Source organism: Artemia sp. Qi Xiang Cuo, chromosome 4 (assembly GCF_049724085.1).
Source record: "Artemia sp. Qi Xiang Cuo chromosome 4, ASM4972408v1, whole genome shotgun sequence".
In the NCBI taxonomy this organism is placed as follows: Eukaryota; Metazoa; Arthropoda; class Branchiopoda; order Anostraca; family Artemiidae; genus Artemia; species Artemia sp. Qi Xiang Cuo.
In genome coordinates, this window is record NC_142797.1 from 85,619,624 (window position 1) to 85,641,883 (window position 22,260).

The following is a 22,260-nucleotide window of genomic DNA, read 5'->3' on the forward strand; positions in this document are numbered from 1 at the left end:
ATCCTGGACTTCAACTAAAGTCAGAGGACAATTAAATAAAACGTAGTTACAAAGGACTGAACAGAAACTCTTCTATATACATGTGGATTTGATCAAGGGTTTATCTACAGAGACCAGACTAATGCCTCGATAATTACCACACTCACTTTTAACACCTTTCTTATAAAGTGGCTTAATTAAGGTTTTCCTAAAATCGTTAGGTACTTCCCCTTTTTCGAAAATAATGTTCATAATCTTCGATAACTTATTTATAACCTCAGAGCCACTATATTTAAGAAACTCATTTACCACCCTATCAGCACCTAGAGCCTTATTATTTTTTAATCATTTTAGTACTGTTGCTAATTCCACCTCACAAAACAAATCTTCCTGCACATCCAAGGTATCACAAACTTTTTCATTTCCCTCTATATTTTTTCCTGCAACTCTATCTCGGTTAAGCAAATTCTCAAAATGTTCGGCCCATCTCACTTTAGCATTTTCCTTATCGCTAATTGCCAACCCATATTCCTATATTACTGGGACAAGTCCGGATTGACTACTACCTCTCAATTTGTTAACGTGCCAGTACAATATTTTACTATTATGCCGTCTAGCTGCATCTTCTAAATCCTCGGCAATTTTATCCATAGCCTCCACTTCACACCTCCTTAGTTCATATTTCAATGTTTTCTCCACTTTCTTTACATTTCTTTTGTTTTCATATGATCTATCACTCAGATAATTCTTTTACAAGTCCTTTCTCCTTTCTATTAAAGATAAATCTTTTTCACTATTATTCTTAGCTGCAGTTCTTGCTTTCTTCCCTAAGACACCTTCAGCAACGTCAAAAATTTTTTTTCTACAATTATTCCAACCATCTTCCACATTATCAAATTTTAAACTCTCAAGTTAAGTATTCAACTGTTCCTGGAAAGTTTCTCTCAAATTCTCATCCTAGAGTCTTCCAGCATCATAACTTCCCTGGAGGTAGTGACGCTTCAGATATTTCAGCTTTAAATTAACCCTTGACACTACTAGATGGTGATCTTTACTTTTAACATCCATAATAGCACTCCCATATACCCTAGTATCTTCTATTGATCCTGCCAGTCTTTAATTTACAATAGCATAATCAATAAGGTTTGCTGTCTTACCATCATGTGAATACCATGTTAACTTATGAGCCATTTTATGACCAAACACCGTATTGGTTATAACTAGATTGTTATACCTACAAAATTGCAAAGGTCTGTATCCATTACTGTTTTCTTTTCCTACACCAAATTTACCCAAGCTGGGATACCATCTATCCTTATTTCTACCAACCTGGGCGTTAAAATCTCCCAGCAATAACATCATATTTCTACCTGGGACCTTGTCTATTTGCTCCTGTAACTGTAAGTAAAATTCATCTGAGTCACTAGTATCTCCATCAGTCGGTTCTACAGGGGCGTATACTACTATAACTGATACTCTGAACTTTCTAGTCATAAAATGAGCAATTAGTATTCTATTATTAATCCCTTCCCAGCCTAAACAAGACTTAGCAGCTTCCTTATTCATCATGAGCCCAACTCCCTGTCTATTTACCCCATCCTTCCTGCCTGAGTAAACAAATTCTATATCACCTAATTTCATTCTTCCTACCCCTGGGATATGAGTTTCCGAAACTCCTAAAAGATCCAGTTCGAATCGTCTGAATTCGTCAGTCAAAATGTCGATACGATAGTCATTTTTTAATTTCAAGTTCCTATATATAGTCGTAACATTCCAAGTTCCAATTTTCATGTTCTTTAAATCATTGAAACTTTTTTCGCCTCAGGAAAAGCAATGATCCCGGATACCAGTGCAGGACGGGGATCACATATTTTCTCAAGTCTACACCGAAGTGCTTAAGCCGGCTTAGGACTGGACAGCAAGAAGTCCCTGGGACCTCCATGAATGGAGGCTTTGTGAAATCCTGGGCCCATCTTGGTCACAACATGGTTTTCAGCGCTTGGCGATGCTCTTCTATCAACAAGGGTCAAAATCCTGCACAGAAAATCTCAAGCCTATTACCTCCGACTCATTATATTATGCTACTACAAATATTATGCTACTACGGGGAGGCAACCCGTAATAGATAAATTAGCTAGGAAGAGGTTTTTCAGCCCAAAGACGCCCTTAATTGAATACTTACACTTAATTGAACACTTAATTGAATACTGGCGGGAACATCTAGAGCTATATCCAGATTTAATTGCAGTAACCGCTGCAATGGTGAAAAGTTAGGTTAACAATCAAATAATTTCATTTTGGTGTACGATCATTGCTTTGAGCTTAACACTTTTCAAACATGGCAGTGTCCTAGATACACGAGCTTCCAGATAATATATTATAATAAATTCTCTCGTGATGACAAAACCTTTCAGCGCCCTTGAGATAGGGTTGTAATTTATTTTATGAGGTGATTTAGTTTTTAATGGAATGGGCGGTCGTATAAACATCAGATGTGGCTTATTTGATTTGAAATTGGAAGTTATACTGCCCTTTTAAAGTGATTTGAAAGCAAACAGCCCCCCCCCCTTATGCTCATCATTTGCCATAGCACCTCCAATCAGAATTTGGAGATGACAATTTTATTCATCGTAGTTGAAGGTTTTGGAAATAATGTCTATGAGGAAGACCCCCCCCCCACAGCTCTCAGGGAAAGGGTTGTAAGTTATGCCCTTGGGGCATATAAGGTTCTTATAAAAAGGGTCGTATACGCTTTGGAGGGGACTCATTGGATTGGTAATTATAAGTTCTAGTCCCGTTTTTGAGGTTCAAAGAGAACAGAGCACAGCAACCCCCCCCCCTCACATACACACAAAGACGTCATATTTTCCTGAGATGTATCCCATAGATATTTTGAGACAGCCATTTTATTCAAAATAGTCCAAATATTATATAACAAAGCTAGCTGCATACAACATTTAAAAGAAAAAATTATTTTAAATATTTTCACTTATATACCTTTCAGAAATCAAAAGTTAATGAATATTTTAAAAAATAAATATCAGCATATGTATATTAAACTGACAATGCACATTTTTCTCGCTAAACTCATTTGAATTTTTTTCAGTGAAGTACAAGTTATATTCTTGGTTGTAGAAAGCATAGGGGTTTCAAAAGAACATTCATTGTTTGCATGTGTTAATTTTTACAAATAACTTAACCCCCCCCATTTTTGTCTGAGCGAATAACTTTAGTAATTTGAGATTTTACATTTTTAATGTCTTATTAAATATACTAAAATCCTAAGCGACTTTTTTTTCTATAACCACTTTTTAAAGCAACTAACAGCAATAGGTAAAAACAGTAACAGTAACAAACAGTAACAATAAAATGGTAAAAATAAAAGGTAAAAACAGTAACAATAAAATCGAAAGCAGCCACAAAACTATTACTATGTACAAATGATTTAAGCTCTTATAGAATGCCATGCTTTGCATTTTACCGTTATGCTGTTAAACAAGACACAGCTTTAAAAACTGATACTAAAGTAATATGTAAAAAGAATACTACAGAAGAAATAGAATAAAAAACTCTAAATAGAAAGTTTAACTTGTTTTCCAGAAAAAAGATAGAACACGGTTGGAAACAAATTAAGCAAAAACACTTCCTAACTTTTCAATTTAATGCTTCTTTTAACTGTCACCACAATCTTCATTTTTCAATTTAAAAAAAAAATAATAATAATAAAAAAATAATAATAACACAGCCCATAGCCCATAGTAATCAAAAGTTGAAAAACGTGTTTTCAAAAAAACTGTCTAGTGAGAAAAATTGCCATCTGACACTAAACCCGGAATGGTAACTATTATTTCGGTTGATCTTAGAAGTAAAAGTTTATTGCGAAAAGAAATTTATGGTGATTTCGAAAAAGAGCCTGAAACCCCTTGAAAAAGGAGTCAAATCGAAATAAAAAAAAGTGCACCATTAGAATCAGCATGGTCCAAAACCTTATGTAGAACAATTACAGTCCCCCACCGTGAACACAAAGGAAAATGACTTTTTTGCATGGATAGCACTGATCTGTCTCCCTTTTTTTTCTTTCTTTTTTTTTTCTAGAAGGGCTAGGAGGTGGCCAGAGCATCATAGAGAGGTGTGTAATAGCTCATTCTAAAGGGATTTAAATTTTTAAGTGCCCTTTTTAAGTAACCAAAAATATTGGAGGGCAAATAGCCCCCCCTCCCTACAGGCCCCCTCCCCCCAACTAGTCCTATAAAAATTTTGAGATCGACATTTTGTTTAACATAGTTCAAAGGTTCAATATATATATATGGTTTTGATGACGTTATTGACCTCCGTAGTCCCAGGGGAAGGGTTGTATGCGGTATCGGGCCTATCGATATCACACGTATCAGTATCGGGCGTATTGGTATCGCATGTATCATATCGGGAATATCGGTATCGGTATCTGCTGTTTTTTTTTAGTCATATTCTAGGCTCATTTTTTAAAGCATGTCCCGGCAAGGTATCATGGCTGCAGCGGCAGCTGCAACCTAGTAAAGAGCGAATCACAACCCATAGTAATCAAAAGTTAAAAAACGCGTTTAGAAAAAAACTGCCTGGTGAAAAAAATTCCCATCTGACACTGATTCAGGAAAGGCAACTATTATTTAGGTTCGTCTTAAAAGTAAAAGTTTATTGCGAAAAGAAATTTATGGTGACTTCGAAAAAAAGCCTCAAACCCCTCGAAAATGGCGTCAGATCAAAATGAAAAGTGTACCATTGGAATCATAATGGCCAAAACCTTGTACAGGAAATTTACAGTCCCCCTCCCTGAACAACATTGAAAATCACTTTTTTTTATTGGTAGAACAGATTTGTCTTCCCTTTTTTTTCAAACAGGTCTAGCGGGCTACCACAACACCATATAGATATTCTTAATGGCTAATTCAAAATCTATTTCTCATACCTACGTGCATTTTATAAATTCTGCCATCTGCAAGTGCCATATGGCACTAAAATGGCCTTTTTTATGCTATTTCTCTAAGGGTTTCACCGTAAATAGGTTATCTCAATCAACACGGTTTGAACTTCAAGAGTAGTTTAAAGTTTCTTGAATATCATTTTAAATTTGACTATAGGACCATTGAAAGTAATATGTTCAGTATAAGTTCAATTCAAATATTTGAATTATAGCAGAAAAAGGGGAATTCTGATTGAATTTTGAGCATAAAAGATAATTATAAAAATAAGGAAATATATTTTTACTATGAAATAAGTTGAGCTTTCTTGTCGGCAAAATGAATACGCAGAAAATACAAAAATTATCTTTTGACTTTTACAATAACTTTTTTTAAATACATTTCTTGTGAGTTTCTGTAGGTAGAAAAGTTCTTAAGATACTACCCTAATCTTAACAGTACTAACGGTGAAAATATATTGCTTTCTGAATTCAAATTTTTTCTAATTAAAAACGGAAATCCTGTTGTGGGAACAACTTATGTTTTTGCTATATGCCCCATTTTTGTAACAACACTCAATAAGCGTTTCAAAAAAATTCTTCTCGGGATTTGCCATAAATTTGCTGCTTACGCTGAATAACCAAGTAAGCAAATATATCGAAGAAAAGAAGACATCTATAAGGGTAATTCAGTTCTTTACGTACACGTAAAGGAACCAAAAGCTTCCCCCAAAAAGATTATTTTCTAAAATAATGCACATTTCAACTGGACTCTGAAATACTACACTTTACTAGCATGAATCGTGCTTCAAAAACTCCGGTTTGCTACAGGATTATTCAAAAAGTAGAACGTTAGCACAATAAGTTTTATCAAACAGTTCATAGCGTTAAAACTGTAATTAAGGAGCGACTCATCTAAATTGAGACCGAAACTCAAAAATGGAATTTTGATAAGAATTGTGTTTTTACGCAGATTGCAAATATATAAATTTCATTGCGTTTAATATCTACTCACCAAAGGCTCCAGGCCTTAGAAGAAATGTGGGAATTTTGATGGATTAAGAGACTTTGAAAACAGGGAGCCTGATTTTCGAAAAAGGGAGAAACACCACCCAAAAGTCAATGAATCTTAATGTAAATCAGACCTTCAGATTCAGCGTATAAAAAAATGTAATTGTGGGGGTTATTTTAGCATATATGCAAAAATGTTTAATTTTTTGTTTTTGCCATAATAATTTCAACGGTTGCGTTTATTTTTTTTTTTTTTTTTTGTTTTTTTTTTTTTTTTTTTTTTTATAGTGTCCTTTTTAAGAGACCGTAAAGATTGGAGGGCAACTAAACCTCATCCCAAGACCTAATTTGTTTCGTATTTTGTTTTAAAATTTTATGATTTGAGATCAATTTGACAAAAAAATCATCTTCAACTACCTACAAACGTATAATACAGAAGTAGATTTAGTGTTAAAACCTTTAAACGATGAAGCGATGATTCTTCCTAGGAAGCATTCAGTTCAGAGAGAGAAGACATTCTGTTCAGAGATCAGAGAGAGAAGAAGGCAGGGTTGCCACCGGTGACACTTTAGTGTCACTTTTTTTTAAAGCGCACTTTTCGGGACACCTGACACTATTAGGACACTTTTTAGCAAAAGTGGCACTTTTTTGCTAAGCAGCACTATCTTACAAAAAAAGATTTTTTTCAGACAAAAAACCAGAAGGAAAACTGTCAATGTAGATCTGTATCGATATCCTTTTTCTGTCAGTTAAGATTCTTATCTCAACTCCGCGCGAGGCAACAGTGGATGCAAGAATCTTTCAGTGCGGTGAAAAACGTAAACTTGTTTGTCTCTAACTGTGTGTGAAAAATTGTTTTATTCTTGTTCTTATCACTGATAAGCGAAGGTCACCCAGTGATCTTCGGTACGTGGTGGAGAAGCCTTCAATGCGGTGGAGAAACCTTCAATTGTTTTCAGTTGTTTAGTTCAACTATTTTGTGTTGTTGCAATAATTTGTAGGCTCATAGACGATAAGCCAGTCAAGTGGTTTGCAATTCTTGAGTGGGTCCCAATACAATTTTTATGTTTTATTAGTTGAGGGTTGGCTACAATTCAAAGAAGAAAAGAGCAAGAAAAGCTAAGAGTGTACTTTTGCACCACTATGATAATAGCTGTTACTATGTTAACCAGTCACTGGGCCGGTGACTGTTTAACTTTACGCGTCTTTTCATCGATTTCCGTGACTGGAGCTCTCGAAGCCCAGTGACTGAAAAGCTCACTGGCGACATCACACAACGACTCAGCAACGCAAAAACATCCACTAAGCTGACTGGTATCCCACAAGAATATATAGTGACCTCTTCAGTGACTGGGCCAGTAACGCAAAAATGCGCTCTAACATTTCCGTTCATATTTTTCATAATTTTTCTTTCAACTCTTGGCAAGGGACAAATGTCATACATAACCATCATACTAAAAACAAAATTGATACCAAAACTTCCATTATCTTAAATCCTATGCAATCTTTAGTAAAATCACAATATAATTTCACTTTTTTTCTTTAAATTTATGTTAAATCATTACATAAATTGAATTTGGGCGCCCTTCCTCATTTTAGTTATTTCGTTCCCACTAATTTTTGAGTGCTTTCACGCTGATGCTCTAAATGCTCGTTTTTTATTATAAAGGTGCTTTCATATTGTTACTTAAAATGCTAGTTGACTGTTCCTATGCCCTAGTCCCTGGACACATCTTACAGAAAAATTTACTGGGAGTGGCGAGAGTTTTCGGATATAGCTGTCTTATTGTTTTTCCACTAGTTTTTGCCAAATAAACTATTTGAAAGAGTTAGTGTCTGAACCACTATTAGTTGTGTTTATCATAGGGTCATCAATTGCTACGATCTATGTTCGTTGCATTCTCTTCAGCATTTTCAGAGAAAAGAAAAGTTTCAAGAACCTTAATGCACTGTAATAATCCAGATAGTCCTTTTTATGGAAATACTGGATGAAAAACTCTCAATGTAAACGAGTATTGCTGTCCCTTTTTTTCCGTTTTCTCAAAAGAAAATAACTGAAGGTTTTTCCTCTTTTCTTTTCCGCTCCTTTTTCACGCTATGAACAAAGACCGCTCAGAAAAAAAGAGAAGAAAAAATTCTGTGGGACGAGTTCCCATTTTATACAGTAAGCACCATTTGTATTTTAGCGCGTTTTCAGGAGGGGGGGCTGGAAAGTTGACAAGAGTGGAAGTGCTGCGGAAAGCCGGAAATCAGCACCAACTAAGTGAAATCAAAATTTCCTTTTTATAGTTAATAGATGGCATTAGATCTGAGATTTCAGGTTGAATTAAAGATACGGGAAACCACGCGGGGGTGATCCCAAGCGGATTGGCTAATATTTTCAATTTGAAAAGCTTGTTGATATGAGCGCAAGCGACGCGAAGCGTTGCGAGCGGCAAATTTTTGGGAAATGACACTTTACATACAAAATTGACACTATTTTGCCACCCAAAGTAGCACCAAAAAAGCCGGCTGAGTGGCAACCCTGGAAGACGGCAAGTATTCAGTTTAGTCAATTAATATTGATAACTTGTGTCTTATGTTTCCCAAAATGTTTAAGATAGTTTATTTTTATAAATAAATAAAAGTTTGGTAAAATTCTACGGTACTGTTCTATTAGCTGTAAACCATGCAAGAATTGAATTTTTTTTAATTACAATTAAATAAAACAAAATAATACAAAAGTATCATAGTTTATAAACATTTTTTTGTTATATATTTGTACATTGGGGGCGGGGGGTAAAGCAAAGCATATATTAAATATGTAACCTAACCTAGGTACCTTCCCCCCCCCCTAAACCACAAAAAAAAACAAAGTTTAAATATTGTAAATGCAGTTAGAAACCACTGTTTACAATCCAATTCTCTGTTGAAAGAACCTGTTTGACTAGTTTATTTTATCATATATCTTGCATGGCTTACAGTTAATAGAATAGTACCAATTCTACTTTAGCTACTTTTGGCTATCTTGGAAAAGGGTTAGGTTAGGAAAATGAAACTTTCAGGGATGGGTCTACAGGCTAAAGTATGGGTACTTGTGTACTATCTGGAACACACACGAAAAGTGAAGTTTGGTTTATGCTAATGAAGTAAAACAAAAAAGGATAAAAATATAATAGTTTATAAACAAATTTCGGCTATATATTTGCACATTACGGAGGGAGATGGGGGGGGGGGGGGTAAAGCAAAGCATATATTAAATACCTAACAAACCTAGGTATCTTCCCCCCCCCTAAACCCAAAAAACAATAGTTTAAATAATGTAAACCCAATAACAAATCACACTTTACAATCCATTTCTCTATTGAAAGAAACCCGTTTCGAAAGAAACCCGCATCTTCCCAATATAATATAGCACATGTGTTCCAGATAGTACATAAGTACCAAAGTCTGTCCTGGGAAGGTATTTTGAAGTACCTACCACCACTCCTTCCTCTAGAGGGTCTTTAAATTTGCCTACATGACAGGTCTATACTTATTGACATTTGTACAAAACAACATTTTACGTTAATTTTCAGTTATCAGTTTCTTTTTCTCAAGGTTTAGTTCTGAAAATGCGATTCCTTTTATTTGAAAACAATTTTATTCAATATCAATGTTGTTTTTTTTTCTTCAAAATTTTGGAAATGTATTTAACTATCTTTAAGAACTTATAAATTGGAATTGGGTAAAGTTGTAAAGCTGAAAACAATTTTGTTGTACTTCATATAAGCAGAAGATCTATTTTGCAAAGTTTCAATTCTATAACACACAGATTTGATGAAGCGGCGAACAAGAGATTTGATGAGATCTGATGAGTAAGTCAAAGGTATTCAAAAAAGACAGAATTCATGGCATTATTATTGCAACCGTTCAGCTCTGGTGGTAGAAAAAAGGGCGGAAACCTTTCTTTTATTTGTGCCTCGATTTGATTTCATCTTCATTTCAGGTCCGTGTGTCAGTGTTTTCCTGATTGTAAGATATTTCTTACTCAAGTGTCTTCTGTCGGCCTGCTACTACCCCATTCATTTACTGATTTCCACCATGAAAAAAAGCAGCCGTTAAGAGGTGCCATACTTTCTGGGAGAAATTTTTTGTTGTAATTTTCTGTTCTTGTAAAATAAATGAGATTATTTTTTGGTATTTATTGACGCTTCAGAAAGGAGAAAGGGAAACTGAATCCTGAGAATTAGATTTTAGACCGTAGACCTAGGAAACTGAACAACGCTAGTGATGAAAATACAATAAGAGAACGGGAAATCCAGCAAACAAGATGGAAATTCAATAAGGATCTTAAAATCCAACATGTTGTTTTGTCAACAAATTGAAAATTCAATTCGGGTATGGGAATTCAACATTTAAGTTTCTCAACAAACTGGAAATTCCATAATGACCACGGAATTCCAAAATGGTCTCCAATATTTAATTTCAGCTATTGAAATTCCGATTTTGTTGTTGATAAACATCATAAACAATTTTTGTTAAAGCTCAAACAAATTTTTTTTTTACAGCGTGTGGATTTTGGGCTAGCATAACCTATAAAAGTGATTTTAAATGACTTACTTTAAAGCTATTGCTCTTATGTATGTGTTTTTTTTTCAATTTTACATTCTTAAGTGCGATATAGCAATAAAAAAAAACTTCTGGTGCCCCTTCTGTGGCAGCATAAGTTTTAAAATTCTGAAGTACAAAACAGGTATCATTGTAATAGTTATGTTCCAGAACCCATAACTGGAGGTTCACAGCCTCCCTTAGTAAGTTTCATAAATCGTCTGCTCATCAGTAAGCTACTGAAGCATTAGCGGGCTACCAAACCGTTGTAGATAGATGTTTAATGGCTCAAATATAAGCTATTGCTTATATTTACTAGGTTTTTAAAAATTCTACCATCTATTAGATTTCACAAATTTTAATGTTAACTATTTTCTGAGGAGAATTTGCAATGAATTCTTTGTCACGGTTGAAGCATTAGCTGCAACATAGTAAAGAGCGAACCACAGCGAATAGTAGTTAAAAGTTAAAAATGTTAAAACGGTCGTTTTTCCGTATTTATTCCAGACCTATCGGGTTAAAAGAAAAAAATATAGAGATAAATAATATCGAAATAAAAAGCTATGTCTTATATGAACGTGGTTTATATAAATTTCACCCTGTGAAAGTGCCATATGGCACGAAAAAAAGGCACTTTTTATGTCGTTTCACAAGGGGTGGGCCTAGCGGGTTACAAGCATATCATAGATAGATTTTTGATACCTTATATAAAAGAAATAGCTCATAATTACGTTTTTCCTATAAGTTTCACCATATTAAAGTTTCAAGTGGTACTAAAAACGACACTTTTTGTCCCATGTCTGAAATGGAAAAGCTAGGGCGAGTAGACTACCAGAAATTTTTAGAGTAACGTTTAGTGGCTCTTTTGAAAACTTTTGCTTATATCTATGTGCTTTTTATCAATTCTACCATTCATAAGTGAGATATAGCACTAAAAACAACATTTTTGGTGCCATTTCTCAATCGGAAAATCTTGGAAGCATAAAACGTTATCATTGTAATAATTGTGGGCCAAAACCCTTGAATGGAGGTTTGCAAGAACACCTCCTGCAACTTCCGCCTCCAGTCCCCCTTAATAAGCTACACAATTAAAGTCCTACAAACACCAATATATTAAATTATATTATTAGAGGCGTGGTTCTTTTAGTACAGCGCTAGACTTCAAATTACATTATCATGCGTTCGATTCCAGCTGGATATTTTTTCAATCATGGTTTGTCCCTTGTTATGATTACTTTTCAGATAATCCACTATTTTTGTAAGCGTGATGCACTCATTTTATAAGGCATATTCCGGGAAGGCAGATTTTAAACCTATTACTCATATCTACGTGCTTTTTATCAATTTTACCATAAAAAAGTGCCATATAGCACTAAAAACGGCACTTTTGGTACCACTTCTAAGTGGAAGAGTTCCGAAGCATAAAACGGCAACATTGCAACCGTCACGGTTCAAAGCCCGTAGCCCGAGATCTATGGAGGCCCCTCACATAAGGTTCCCCTCAAGATCCTCTTACTAATTTTAATAAATCAACTCGTCACATTAAAAGAAAAATATTATTTCGAATACAAATTAACTAAAGCTAAAAACTTTTCAACTAAACATCTACCAAAAATTAAGCTTGATTGAACAACAGTTTTGAATTGAACCTTCAAACTTCACTCTGTGATGAAGCCTGTGTACTAGTTCTAACGGCGGTAATTGAGGGGATGGGACGTCCTTAGCGTTGTTTCTGCATTAAATTTTAATCAAAAATTAACAAAGATTAATTTTAAAAACAAACTTTTTCCAAGGTGAGTACAGAGCAACATGGGCGCCCATATGGAGGGTGGGGGGCAGGGGGGTTCCCCCCTGGCTGAATGATGCTGCCTTATTTTTATATTTTTGTTCCGAGATTTCTATTATATAGCATTAAAAGTGCCAATTAGACGAGGTTTGCCCCTCCCCCCTGGAATTCAGCTTATGGGCGCCCATGCAGAGCAAAGTTGAAACTAAAAACGGACAAAAATTATTACTTCACAGCTTATTTAACATACATTAATATACCTAGTACAAATAAACGCACTAATTATGTTTCCCTATGCTTTTATGATTATACAAAACTAGCACTTTACTGAAAACACAAGATAATATAGGAGTTTTGGTACAGTAAAAGCAAACCAATTAAGGAAACTTTTTATAGAATCAAAATATTATCCATCCCTTTTAGGATCAATCCTTTTTAAGATAAAGCTTCAGGGAATCGATGATGTATATATATATATATATATATATATATATATATATATATATATATATATATATATATATATATATATATATATATATATATATATATATATATATATATATATTTTTTTTTTTTTTAAATAAACCCATTGTTACTTGTTACTTAAGATCAAGCAACAATCCATTTTAGGATTGTCTTTATTTTTTTATGTTTAATTTGGTATCACTTCTGCACAATGGCTCAGTTCAATGACTGGCTCTTGTTTTGGTTCTTAAAAAGACATGTCATCATTAGTTTGTACACAAGTTCGATGCAAACCCATCTTGATAGTATCAGGACTATAGACTAGCCTTAGAATTTGTATCTAAAATAAAAGTTCAAAATAGGGATAAAATCCTTTTTAAGACAGTGTATAGAAATTCACATAAATACCAGATATTTCGGTCACATATACAGTGACTGTTATCAGTAGTAAAAGTAGTTTTACTACTGATGACGGTCACTGTATATGTGACCGTCCTCAGTAGTAAAAGTAGTTTTACTACTGATGACGGTCACTGTATATGTGACCAAAATATCTGGTATTTTTGTGAATTTCTATACACTGTCTATTAAAAAGGATTTTATCCCTATTTTGAACTTTTATTTTATCGTCATAGAAAGGGGCAGTTTGGTCTCCGAAATTATCTACATCGAATTTGTATCATAGCTTGAAATTCACTCTTGTATAGAGAGAAATAATCGGATTTCCAGAGTTCATATTATATCTTATTTGATCTTCATTTCAAGTGATACTAAAGCATATTTCTTACAATTTAAGACTGTATATTACCCACTATTGGTATTATAGCTGGTGAGAGCAAAATGCTGCTTGAAAAATCAATCCAATATTTCTGTATGCTGTTCAATTACTTCGCGGTTATTAAAATATATTTAGTTTTACGCTTATGTTTTAAAGATAATTTTAATTGTATATTGAAAGTTACTAATGTCACAAATGGTGTGGGACTATGAAAAGCTTTATAGATTGGTATAGTGTTGTCAGGCTACACACTCACTTTTGACTCTTAAATCCATAATCCTGTTTTTTATACTTGACTTCTGTGTTTTTAGAACAGCGCTAGTTCATAAAAACAAAGGGAAACATAGTTAGTGCGTTTATTTGTACTGGTTAAATTAATATATATTAAATGGGCTGTGAATTAATAATTTTTGTCCGTTATAGGTTTCAACTTGGCTATTTACTTCCCTTGTAAAAACTTTTTTTTTAATTAATTGCATATAAAAGCCAACTACAGTAATAATACAACACAAAAAGAACCAGCATGCAAGCAAAAAAAAAAAAAAAGAAAATCACAGGGAACAAACCATTGCTTTTTGAAAAGTTAGACATCCCCATTGAGGCGTGAGAACACTAAGTAGAACTTCCAAATTTGATTGATGTTCATTGAGAGGCAGCGACGGATCATTGAAAACAAACACCTTTATCACTATATCAACTTCTTGACCCTTAGCCTGAGCAACCTTGAAGAATCGAGTACTCCCAAGACTTGAAAATAATAATCATATGTGATAAAAATGACATAACGGGTTAATAAAAGTGCACACAGCCATTTCTTTATGGGATGAGAGCCATAAGTACAAATCCTTGAAGTTTTCTATTTTATAGATTTTTATGGTTGACCAGTCTACAGTATTTCAAATATAAGTTCTAAGGAAACATAGCCTACAGTATTCTGTGTGCCTACGATGGCACAGTGGAGTGATCTCTGTTTTGAAGTTTGGGTCCTGGGGTTTAATCCGAATCGCCAGGAGGCCAATTGATGGACCTCTGTAGTCAATAAGCGTCGTTAATCAGTAGATTAAACAGTATTCTGCGTTGTTCTTTATAATCTTTTGGAAGACGAAACTGGATACACTGGAGGGGCGAGGGTATGGTACAAGAAAATATGTCTCTAGACCAGTTTTTTTCTATTCTTAAGGATAGTGTGTTTTTTTGTCACAACTTCAAATTCTTTTTCGTGATAATTAAAGAGGGGGCAGGGAGAGGGGAACATAAATCAATATCTCACTGAAAACAACCAAAAGTCTATAATCAGAAACCTATTTTGCAAAGATTCGTGGTTTTAAACTCAGTAGTGATGGACCTAATACTGTTATTGACCTTCAAGAACGTTTCCCAGAAATATTTTGTTTTTACTTAGATATGCTTTAACTATGGACCCTCAATCATTTTTTCGGGGAGGTATCAATTTCTGTGATTTGTTTCACATTCCTGATGTCTGCTTTGATTTTGACTTGACTGTCTATTCTATTATCTGCTCCTTTAAGGATTCATTCATTGATATATTGCAGTATCTGTTACATCTATATTTAATCAAGCCTAGAATCTTTTGAATATCATTTTCAAGCAAATTAGAGATATAAAAATTTAGCATCCAATATATTTTAGTCTTTACTTATAAAAATACACAAATTAAAGAAAAAAAAAATGGGGCTTTGGGTCAATTTTGGAAAAAGAAAGTTCCTAGTTTTTCTATGTGTAAGGGTCCATTAACCCCAACACCTAACAGACATACATTTCAAGCTAGTCAGTGCATTTTTGAACAAACATATACTTAGAAGACAAAAAGTTTCGGCACTCTCATCCCCTTCTCTAAATAGCATATTTGAAGTCCCATGGCCCTCCCCAAACACTCCCTGTAAGTTTTAACTTGGTCTATCGAGTTGTTCCCAGCTATTGCAGATACACTATTTGAAAGACCCGAGTAAATATACTGTCTTTTTATTTATTTCATTACTTCACCATGACTAGATTCAAAATTACACTGGGGCAAATAGCATAAATTGTTTTTAAGCCGACCCAAGACATATTTCTTGGCCCCCCCATTCTCTACCTTTAAATAAAAATGTGAAGTCCTGTAGCCACCTTCTATGCCAACAATACAAAAAGTTTGGATTTTGCATATGCACTTGATTACCCTCATATATAGTTTCTTTCAGTTTGCCTCTCTCCCGCGCCCCAAGAGGTCACTTGGACCCCTGATACTACCTTAAAATTCCAACTTAAGACTTCAAGCAACTCCTAAGACATTGCAGATTTTATGTTTTGATAACGTGATACTAAATATTGTCTACTGATTTACTTTGCTACTTAGACATGAAAAGTTGTCAGAAGATTTGAGACAAAATAAATTCATCCCTTTTCCATCCCCTCTCTCAAGTTAAAATTTGATCTCCACATACTCCTCGCCAAAAACAAAGAAAACCTCGGAAAGTTTCTACTCGATTTCCCATTATATTGCACATAGCACATGTTATTTAAATAACATGGAAGCCCCTAGTGTCTTTTAATTTACCTTTCTACTTGACCATGAACTGATTCTAAGTCTTACAGTGGTTTATAGCATAAAAATATTTAGGTTGACAGGAGACAAAACCTATTCAGCCCCTCCTTCTAGCAAAAAGTTCAAATGTGCTCCCCCCTCCTCATCTTTCTTCAATAGTTCCTGAAAGTTTAAAGACAATCGTAAAAGCTGTTCCACATATTTTTCAGATATTGTAATGATTATCCTGGATAGACAAAGCATCTTTTTGTTTACATCTATCCTCACTCCCAAGTCGCAATTAAATGTCTTCTTGCCCACAAATCCTCCTTGACAGTTTTAGCTTGATACCTTAAGCCATTCCCAAAATATTGCAGATACACAATTTCCACAGCCTGGAAGCACATAGCGTCTTTTGATTTACCTTTCTACTTTACTGTGCATAGATGTAATGCAAAACCTTAGTCAAGTCTTCTTGCCACCACCTACGCCCTATCCACAACAATATATAGCAGTTTTATCTTGGTCCCAAAGCCTACAGAGACTTGTTCTACAGAGACTTTGAAAAAACATATGAACATACCATCTTATGATTTACTAAGGTACATGTGTGGTTTTCAAGGTATACCATTAGGAATCTCTGAGAATCTTAGCCTAATGAACAGTCTCTAATAACTCCTAGATGAACAGATAACCAGACCAAACATAGCCACTGTTTCTACTGAAACCTACTTGCTAACAACAGGTAATTTATATAATTTAGGGCCACTGCATCTATGGCTGTTGGAGTAATGTTGATCATGGAGACCTTTCAATATTCAGGGGGTGTCAAAAATGCCTCTTTTATATTTTCATTAAAAGAAATTGAAAAAAGCAATAATATGTCCCCCTCCCCTTTCCTAGGTTTTGAAAAACATTACCTTGCCCCTACAAACCACACCATCCAGGGATAACTACCCTGGTTACACCCCATTCCTTCAAGGGACGGCTCTGTCATCATTGGACACCTCTTTCAATGCTTCTGAACAATATAGCTACCACAGGATTTTGATCAGATGTCTTGGTGGATTACAATGGGACTGGGTAGCAGAAGAAGCCAAGAAAGAGCAACTCATAATCCTAAAATTCCTTTTGAACGTTAGAAAGGGCACTAAAACCTGCAACTGCAAATTGAATGAGTCCCGTGGAAAGTTTCTATGACAAGCATTTCCATATGATGTGGCTTGTTAAAGAAAAAATCAATAAATACAAAATAATACATTGGAGACAAATAGTTTTATATTTGGACAGTGCTAGATATGTCACTCTGATACAAGAAATTTATTCCGAAATGAAAACAAACTTCAGCAATAAAACTAAAAATACAGATCAGGTTGGAGGACTATCTGAGGGTTATCCTGAATATGCGTGGGGATGCCCCCTCCACTTAATCCTTCCTACCCATTAATTTAAGACTCTTTAAGAACACTGCCTCATTTCAATACATTTTTTTATAAGATTATTTTTTTTCTTTCTTGATACAAGGAAGGCAACCACCCCCCTATAGATATCCTCTTTACAATAAAGTTTTTTTTTGTCAAAACGCTTTAATTTTGACAGAAAGAACTTTCCTGTTTCCTGAAATTATACAGAAGACATCACCCCCTCTTATACATATTCCACACTATCCCAAATGTACACTTCCCAATAAGGAAAGATCAGAGGGTGAGTCCTCTGTCCCCTATTTGTTTATTTGATGTGTCTCTCAGGGGATCTTAAAAAATTTAGCCCACAAACGCACTTTTAAGGCTTTAGGAGTTGTCTTCTCCCCCCCTCACCACAAAAGACTGAGTGACCTGACCCTTCATATCTAGAGTGAATTTAAATCCTACTAGAGGCTACAACTATTATTTAGAGCATTGATTAATTTTTTAAGATCTTTTTTCCAGAGAGAAAACCTTAAAAAGTTTGCTAATACTGAAATATAATATTGTAAATCAAATAACTACCCTAGATCAGATAATAGCTAGCTCATAATTGATTCATATGATGTACTATTCCTTAATGAATTACTTGATAATGAAGTATTGAGGAAATACTTCAATCTTGTCTCAAAACTATTCACCGAAGATATTCAGAAATACCTTAATCATTCTAAACTTCAGAAGTCAGAAATGTTCAGTGCTGAAGAAGGATATCAGTGAAGAACAGACTGGAAACTAGTTGTAGCATCTTCAAGCACTCTCTGAGATGCTCCCTGAATTTCTAGCTGCAGGCCACAACCTGTATAAAAAGCCAGTGAGAATATTTCTTCAGTAAATGGAATAGCTGAAAAAAAGTAACCAAGGCTGTATAAAGACATCACTGATGGTTTTTGATTTAAACAATCAATACATTTGGGGCTGGGCTCTCTCCCGACTTAGTAATTCATTAAGTACCGATGAGGTTGCTGAAAACAAGCTGGGACTCACGAGAGGAAATAGAATGAGTGAGAAACAAAGGTTGATCTGGACAATGTTAATACCAGTGCGAGCCGAAATTAATGAGCTTATGCAGTCACACACCAGCCTTGAGTACATGTCATCTGACCAGTACGTTTCTGCAAGACCAGATCAGATAGAAAGAGATAGAAAGGAAGTAAAGGCTTTAGTAGCTTTTTTATGCAGTCCTGTCCATACAATAACTGCACTCAATTGCGCAAGTTATTGAATGGTATGACAGCAGCAAGGGATGTCAACACGGATGTAGCAAAGGCAATAGAAATATAAAATATGAAGTGAATGGACGACGCCGATGCCAATCACTACATCTTCAATCATAAAAGCAAAGCGATTATGATGGCCTATCAAGGCAACATTTCCAAAGCTGACAGTGAAGACATACAAATTGAAGCAAGTCTTCTGTTCCAACGTCTTGCAGTAGCAGCACCTAAACCTGGAGGGTATATGGAAGAATCTCTCAGATTTCAATTCTCAAGCTATCCTACAACCCTTTTCGAATCCTCAAGCCTGCCGTGACATCCAGATAAAGCAGAGTTAGCAAAAGCTATTTGGAAATTATTAAAGGCAGAACCTGTGAATGTCCTATCAAAAGAGCCAGAAAAATATGTGATTGATGGCTGCTCCAGCATATTTCATGGAAAACAGGGAAGACTTTTGAACAGATTTGCAACAGTTACGTTTCATTCATGACTAATAAGTATTCAAATGGTTCCATCATCTTTGATGGTTAAACTTCTGGTCTGTCTACCAAAGATGTTAATCAAGTTAGACAAAAAAATAGTAGGCTATCCAGTGACCCACAGTAGATTTGATATGGATTATGAAGCTGCAAATGACGGAGGAGGACTTCTTGTGGAATCCCAACAATAAGCAGAACATTATTTGATCTATTGGTAAGAAGCTTGTCCAAGCCAATCTCACCGTCTTCCATGCAAAGAGAGATGCAGACATTCTGATTGCACTGACAGGTGTTGACGCCGACAAGGAAGGGGTAACCACTGTAGTCGAGAACGACACTGATTTATTAATCCTTCTCCTCTATGCTTCGTTCAGTTACGTATTGCTACTTAAAATAGGACATAACTTAAGGCGTAAAAACTTTTGAAAAATCAATTATATATATTTAATTTTATATCTAAAAATAATTTCAAATCAATTTGAAAAAAAAGTATAACCTATAGTTCTGACTAAGATATTAGCCACAAAAACAGGATTTCCAATCAGTTACAAAATAACAAAACATAATAAAATCAATATTTTATACATTTAAAGCTTGGATATATAATACTATATAAATGTAAGCAAAGCATAACAGCTATCCGATAGAGTTTGAAAAAATAATGAAGTAAAATTTGGCCACTCTCTGTCACTATGAATATATTTAGCAAACAAAACCTAGACACACACTGTCTTAAGACAGGAACAAAGTTGGTAAAGATTTAGAACCAACTGTTCCGTAAAAACGATTATTTAAATTTAATGAAAAGGAAAATATTTACAAAAGCAAAAAACATTTTTGAATGCAAAGAAGGGGCTTTAAGGTTAAAAAAAAAAGAAAAAAAATTACATACAATATTTGCGAAAAAATTTCATAGTGTAATATTTAGTTTCGATATTATAACTTTGATTTGTTACGTGCAGGATTCAGAAGCAGAACTGCTTAGCTTTTTTTTTAAATAAACTATAGATCCCAGGTAAAGAGTTAGTTTTCGTATTTTTATATTCTCTCTTCTTATTTCTAGATATATTAAGCCTTGGTCAACATAAGAATTTGCAGTTATCACTTTTGAATTATACTATTCAGTCTCGAGCGAATTATTTTTATAATTCACAAATTCTTGTCCCCCCCCACCCCCAACCACTGGCTTCGTCTTTGGCTCGGTTTGGTACAAATAGCCAGTCGATGGTCGCTGGTGTATTCACCACAGTCAATGGTATGAACAAAGCTAGATCTTCTATGAGATTTTAAATCCACTTAATAGAAAATAAGCTTGAACTACACACTATAAATTTGAAAGTCTGAAGTTCCCCTCTGTTTTAAAGAAAACGTAACAGAACATAGGATTTACCGTTGATGACGGGGTCTTCTCAAATTATTTAATAGTTTCGTAGCATAGGATTGGGACTTTGACCAGCCAGGGTAGCCTCCATTGCCCTTTAGTCCCTATTAGACTAGGAGTTGCCATATTTTGAGGTTGCTTTTATTTTTCCCCTTTGATTTATCATATGTACTTTTTTCTCAGTTCATAAATTTTTCCATCAATAGGTGATATTCTGTTCAAGCATAGTTCAAGCACTGTTGGCTCTATTTGAATATTTGTGCTTGTTTGTTAAGTGAATGCCTGGAAAATTTGTGAGCAGAGCGCACCTTAAAAAGTCAAAATTACGTAGCTTTTATATTGGCTATAAACTACTTGATTTTTAGGCACTGGTATATCTATATACTTTATGTTGCCAGTAAAGCCAACCAATCATACATATTCTGCCCGTGGGAAATCTAATTCATCTCATTTTTCTCTATACGATCTTAAAAACAATTGGAATCTTGCCCAACGATGTTTTTGAATCAATACATAAAATACAGACACAATAAGTAGAAAAGATCTAGAATTTTTACTTCGTAGTCATTGCACTGTCTATTAAAGATATAGCTAAGGTACAATATCGTATCTCTAAATGTAAAAGCACTTAATTTTTTGAGATATAAAAGCAATTCAAAATCATCAAATAAAATTTAGCTATAAAGGTGGCACTAAAACCACTTATATAATCCATGGAAAGTCGGCAACCCAAAAAGCATCGACCCAACTGTCATGCAACATCAGAGTTGTCAAATCAAAGCAAAAAACACACAGCGATATGCACTTTATAATGTCACATTCACACAACTTAACACCTGACTGTATTATCATAAAAGAATTCCTTTCTAAATGGATTAGTCTATATCCCCCAATCATGCTCTAAAAGCACTTGGACAAAGGAGGCACTTGCCCCAAGAGCAGAAATTTTAAGGGAACAAATTTTAAATAAATAGTCTAACATGACCCATGTCGGTACACAGAAACACGGGTGTTTTTTTAAATATGGGAAACAAAAAATAATAATGCTTCACTTGGTTTGATTACTATGATATACAATATACGTTTTTGTTCCGACCTTAAAATCGAATTAAAATCAATTGTTTTGCTGGCATCAAGACCTGGCTAATTGCAGAGAAGGCTAAAACAAATAGTCCGAGTGATTGAAAGGCAAATATAGGATAAGCCCTTTTTAGGATTGTATAAAAATAATGTCATTCCATTTGTTGATAGATAAGTTTATCTGTCATCCATTCATAGGTCATTCCTAGGGCAGAACTAACGTGGATAGTCATAGAATTAAGAGATGAAAGATTGGATTGATTTTGGGTTGCCGCGTGACGGACAATGTCCACTGGACTTGTATTTATAATCATTTTTTAATTTCATTTTTCTTAAAACAAAGTAGAGGGTGCAGTTGGCAGTAATTACAAGCAATAGACCCCGAAATTTCTGATCAGAATTTTCTCTCGGGAGCAAGAGAGGCCAAACCACCCCTGTATAGATTTTACCCATGTCGGTTCAAAGAAACATTGGTATTTTTTTTATGAGTATGGAAACAATAAATAATAATAATTTCACTTGCTGTGATTACAATGATATACATTTTAAGTTTTTGTTCTGACCTTAAGTGTTGGCACCACTAATATTT

General features: G+C 34.6%; 1 protein-coding gene across 1 annotated transcript; it reads right to left on the reverse strand.

Annotated features, from left to right (window-relative positions):
• Nucleotides 1-2,128: 2,128 nt before the first annotated feature.
• LOC148953566 (uncharacterized) lies at nt 2,129-17,458 on the reverse strand. The gene is made up of 3 exons (XM_089088006.1): nt 16,972-17,458; nt 14,094-14,274; nt 2,129-2,233 (listed from the first exon to the last, which is right to left on the reverse strand). The coding sequence occupies exons 1-3, from the start codon at nt 17,049-17,051 to the stop codon at nt 2,129-2,131; spliced, it is 366 nt and encodes a 121-aa protein (XP_088944132.1). The 5' UTR covers nt 17,052-17,458.
• Between the last annotated feature and the right edge of the window lie 4,802 nt (nt 17,459-22,260).

Excerpts from the sequence above, each read along its gene's own strand:
- LOC148953566 (XM_089088006.1), bottom strand. The coding sequence starts at position 17,051 with ATGATGACAGAGCCGTCCCTTGAAGGAATGGGGTGTAACCAGGGTAGT. Across the intron at positions 14,275-16,971 it reads GTGTGGTTTGTAGGGGCAAG|TCTTGGGAGTACTCGATTCT; the intron begins GTAATGTTTTTC and ends ATTATTTTCAAG. Across the intron at positions 2,234-14,093 it reads TAACTTTTCAAAAAGCAATG|CGGTTACTGCAATTAAATCT; the intron begins GTTTGTTCCCTG and ends TCACCATTGCAG.